Source organism: Triticum urartu, chromosome 3A, assembly GCF_056163025.1.
Source record: "Triticum urartu cultivar PI428250 chromosome 3A, HENAU_Tu73, whole genome shotgun sequence".
Taxonomy (NCBI): Eukaryota; Viridiplantae; Streptophyta; class Magnoliopsida; order Poales; family Poaceae; genus Triticum; species Triticum urartu.
The window spans coordinates 66,894,753-66,899,628 of NC_141875.1; the positions used below are offsets into that span (position 1 = coordinate 66,894,753).

Below are 4,876 nucleotides of genomic sequence, written 5' to 3' on the forward strand. Positions count from 1 at the left end.
CAACGGCACGGCACGGCCGAACTCTCTGAAACGGCAGCCGCCCATGCATGCATACCCACAGGCCACAGCCACGCAGCAATGGACTAGTTTCCGTGCCCATAACTCTCACGAGCTGCAGCCGGTCGTGGCATCGCCATTACATTTACATGCACGCGTCTAGCTAGCTCATCTCCTAGCTCTAGGCTGCGAGAAACAGAGGAGGAGGAGCAGGAGAAGCGCACCGGCTCCAAGATCTTTGTGCTCCGAGGAAGCGAGGAGCGCAGAGCAGAGCAAAGTCGGAGACCCTCTGGGCCTGTCGTTTCACCGCCGGCCTCGCGTCGCGTGATCGGTCGATGCGTGGGGCTCGGCGGCAGCGGCGCAGGCCGCGGGAGCGCGACGTGGCGGCCTGGCCCTTCTTCCTCGCCTGCTGCCTCCTTGCGCTCGCCGTGTCCAGAGCCGAGGAGCCGCGCGCATCGCCGGTACGTCTCTTCGTAGCTCACCGTCTATTTCTCCAGTTCCTCGTCGCTTGGTGCATGCAGCACATGTGTACTACGCATGATGCATGACGCGTTGGTTGATTGTTCAGGTGAGAGGGAGAGGAGGAGGAGGGGAGGATCAGCGGCTGAGCAGGGTGGGGTCGAGGCCGCCGTGCTGCGTGTGCGAGCGGAGGTGCGGCGGCTGCGCGCCGTGCACGGCCGTGCAGGTGCGCGCCGGAGTTCGGCCGCTGTGCGCCAACTACGAGCCCGTCAGGTGGAAGTGCAAGTGCGGCGACGCCGTCTTCGACCCATGACTCGTCTCCAAGAGATAATTCAGATGAATGCGTGAACTGCAGCCTGCAGGGCAAAGCGGCGGCGGTCGATAATTCAGGTGATGCCGTTCGCCAGCGCCATGCAATATACCACTACAGTAAGTGGAAATAAAGTCTGCATTGCATGCATGGCTGCTACTAGGAGTAAATAGTAGTAGTAATTCCTTTTCTCGGCCTTGATTTCCTATAAATCTTGAAGAAGAGAAGAAAGAACAATCTGTATTTATATGCTCGTATTATGTTTATGTCGTTGATCGGACATCAGAGCTCTCCAAACTCTAATTGAGCGACATTGTTCGGCACATGCTAATATGCCATGCATTTCTCGCAAATGTGTGCGCTCTTGTTATGCTTGCGTTGTTGATTGGAGATAACCGCTCTCAAATTTGAACGACATTGTTCGACATATGCATTCCTCACAAATGCTGGCTGTGAGGAGTTTTCCGCCAGAGGAATCAGAGGGTGGAATCTGGAATGTAGGCACGGTCGTCAATGTACTCACAAAGGAGGAAAAAGTCTTCTTTGGGACTTAGGGTGTGTTTGGATGGTTGCCAATACCTACCCTTCCAATTATTATGTCATGACCAAACTTTTGGTGCTTGTTTGGAAGCGTTGGTAAGTGCATGGGCAAGCAAAAGGTTGACAAAAATATTGCCTGGCCAAAATTTTGATTGGGCTAAGTTGAGCTTAAGCCAAACATACCGGCCTCAAACGTGTCTAACCGTTGTCCAATAACTCCATAAAACCCTAAAACGTAATTGTCATTTCATTCTCCTTCGACTATGAGGAATCAAAGACTTGGACTAGGTAGTTTTAGTAATTATTAATCCCATTTTTTAGTTTACTTTTTATTTAGAAATTTTAGTTTACTTTGTTAAGTTTATGGCAGAGTTTACTCTGTTAGTTTTGGCCCATTGATTATATATTTCGACACTCATGTGACGGAATATTTTTTTAATGGGGTTTTCGCATCATGATTATGGATCCAATTAGGGTCCCATCCTATATTAAATTGGTTGGCCCATTTAGAACCAAATTGAATTTCATCTCATTGTCTTTCCTATGCTTTTAGGCCTGGATTATTTAGCATTCTTTTTCGAACCAATGTAGTCCCTCGGCAAATTTATGAACTTTCTTTTTCAACCCATTATACCATAAAGAGCTCATCACAACCTAAATAAATATAATGGTCACAATAATTCAACACAACGTCACGCAAATAATTGTATGTTACATGACTTAGATCCATCGGAAGTGGCTCAGCCAAACAGGGTCACATGACCGCATGAATCACATCTCCAAACATATGTACTGACTAGCCTTGCTTTTATGTTAACCCTTGCAATAGAGTGAGCTTTCCGTCTTCCAACCATCCCAGATCCTATAGATAACATCGCACATGGTTGAAGATACATGATCGTCCAGTGATCATGCATTTATATTTGTATGGTGTTTCTAAAAGAAAACATGCAATAACTTCGTAGTTCTAAAATATAACACCAAAATTGCATCATCCACATGCAAAAAAATAGTTAAACTGGGTATGCATATCTTCTATCTTCAAATATACAGTGTTGGTAATTAAACTTAGTAGTGGTAGGAGCTAGTCACACAACTAAATATTATTTGCATGCAAATTAGCAGCAGCTAGCTAGTAATAAGAAAAACAAGGTGGATCATTCGCTACAATAAACAATCAATCCCCCTCCCCCCCCCCCCCCCCCCCCCCAAAAAAAAACACAAAGGATGATATATTCACAATGGTTCAAATGGTTTTTCATGATTCAACCAACTAACTCAATATTTGTCGACACATGCATACTGCAACATTGTGTATGGCCTGCAAGTAGTTCAATCTTTTCTAATACATAATATGACACGACTAGTAACACAATGGTCCAACAAGTTTTCTTGTGTTGTTCTTGATACGGAGACCAAAACATGTCCAAAAATTCCCAGTAAAATCTACCATGCTAAGATTCCGTTATAAATTTATTGCAATATAAGTGCTTTAGTTTTTGTTCACCAATTTAGTATTGTTCTTATGCAAAACAAGCTCACACCCAAAGCATTTACAAATGAATAGTGACATATGATGCAGGTAAATCTAATGGAGACATCTAGAAATTGATAAAGTGTGTGAGGTCAGGATATCACATCAGGGAGCACAAACTAATTGGTGAAGTAGGTTAAAAGAAAATGTTTAGGTGCAGAAATCACATTGATGAAGCTTATAACTATGTAGAGTAGAAGTCAGACTGATGAAATTGAAAATTATTGTCTGTTGTTTCACAACTAGTATTTGTCAGTTAAGAACTACGAGAAATATGCACAACAAAAGTGGAAATGACCCTTCTAAAAGGACATCTTCCCCTAATGAGGGCATTGGCATTAATGACATATGGTTAGAAGAATAACCTTGCTTCTAGTGCCTACACAATGTTTACGAACTTTGATATGAAACAAATTGTTGGTCGGAGCAAGCAAAAAGATTAAAGAAGACGCCACGTCAATTTCGATTGATGATTTCTCATTGTGAGTCATAGGTATGATGTATAACAAATAGGGGTACGCCGTGGATATAGGTTTGGGGATCAACAAACTTTATAGAAGCCAAATACACCTACATTCTGTGCGAGAGAGTGCCTCAAACATATGCCTGAAATGTTGCTTTTTAGTGTGCCTCGGAGCTTCCTCGGCGCGTCCAAGCAGAAGAACTAAATGTCAGTTTCTTGGACAGCATCGATAGGTGCCTTGGAGCCTCCGAGCTTACCAGGACACAATATAACGGGAAATATTCTTGAGGGGGCTATAAAAGATGGCTTCATCCCAACGAAGAGAGTGAGCACTCCAACTATCTTTCAACCATTGTTTAACACTTAAAAAGCTTGAGATATCCCTCCCTAGTTTTCCATCCCACTATACTATTAGAGAGAGCAAGAGTAGATCCCGATCTACACTTCCAGGAAAGCAAAACTCAAGTTCATTGTTGTTCTCGTTCAACGGATATTAACACTCCCCCAAGAGCGTGAACTCCAAATTACATCTTCGTTTTCATCACTTGTGGTTATCTCTAACATTATCTTTATCCTTTGTTATTACTTACTTGGTTGGTTTCGTTGTGTAGCTTGCTAGCTTGTATTGGATATCACTTAGTTGCATTTGTAGAGAACTTAAAATTATGCACTTCCTCTAAAATCAGCTAAGAAAATAAAAAAAAGTGCTAATCGTCTACCCCTCTAATTGACATATCAATCATATTTGATCCTTCAGCTTCACTTACCTCATTGGCTTGCATGAAAGAAGATGCATGCCTCAGTGAGGGGAATCCAGGTCCCTGCATGCCGCACTTTTCGACCATTAGATTTCGGTAAGAACGACCCATTTTTATATATACATGAAATGATGTTATTTTGAATTTAAGAATTCTTAAGCTTCGAGATTTGCATATCGTAATAGGGTCATGAGTGTGAACAAGAGTTGCATACATAGAGTTAACCTCACATTTTGGTGGGAGCGCAACAGATACTTTGTTAACAAGGAGTACTTTTTACCTTGATACAACATACTTTTGTGATAAAAGTGATGATGATGGGTCATAGGAGAAGGCCGTTCCACAATATTTTTCGCATGCTTAAATATCACCAAAGGAGACATTAGGCGGAAATGGGCTTAGCACATGTGCAAACGTGTCACCTTTATGCATGATATGGAACATGCTTTGTGTGCTAGTCTCGTAGAAAATGTCACTTGACCTTCATATGACCAGCCTCAAAATGTGAGTCCTCCTTTTCTCATTCAACTTGTGAAAGTATTTCCAATCCTGAATATTTATGTAAAAATCTTGCCAAATATCCTACTCAATAAGTAGCCTCAACAACTACTTTGTCAACAAGGAGTACTTTTTACCTTGACATTTTGGATGCCTAAATCATCCCGATTCTTTAGACCGCAGAGGTTACATTTGTTAGTAGGTGTTTTCTCTTACAAGTATGTGTTTTCAGTAATACATGAGAACGTATATAGCCTAAGAGTATGTACAATGGTTCTGCGCAAAACCAAAAGAGTATATACAATGGTTGATTAGAC

At 42.4% G+C, this 4,876-nt stretch overlaps 1 protein-coding gene across 1 annotated transcript; it reads left to right on the forward strand.

The window, feature by feature from the left end:
• LOC125547979 (EPIDERMAL PATTERNING FACTOR-like protein 5) lies at nucleotides 1-1,147 on the forward strand. Its single transcript, XM_048711701.2, has 2 exons — nucleotides 1-458; nucleotides 566-1,147. The coding sequence occupies exons 1-2, from the start codon at nucleotides 333-335 to the stop codon at nucleotides 767-769; spliced, it is 330 nt and encodes a 109-aa protein (XP_048567658.1). The 5' UTR covers nucleotides 1-332; the 3' UTR covers nucleotides 770-1,147.
• The last annotated feature ends 3,729 nt before the right edge of the window (nucleotides 1,148-4,876 follow it).

Excerpts from the sequence above, each read along its gene's own strand:
- LOC125547979 (XM_048711701.2), top strand. The coding sequence starts at position 333 with ATGCGTGGGGCTCGGCGGCAGCGGCGCAGGCCGCGGGAGCGCGACGTG. Across the intron at positions 459-565 it reads AGGAGCCGCGCGCATCGCCG|GTGAGAGGGAGAGGAGGAGG; the intron begins GTACGTCTCTTC and ends TTGATTGTTCAG.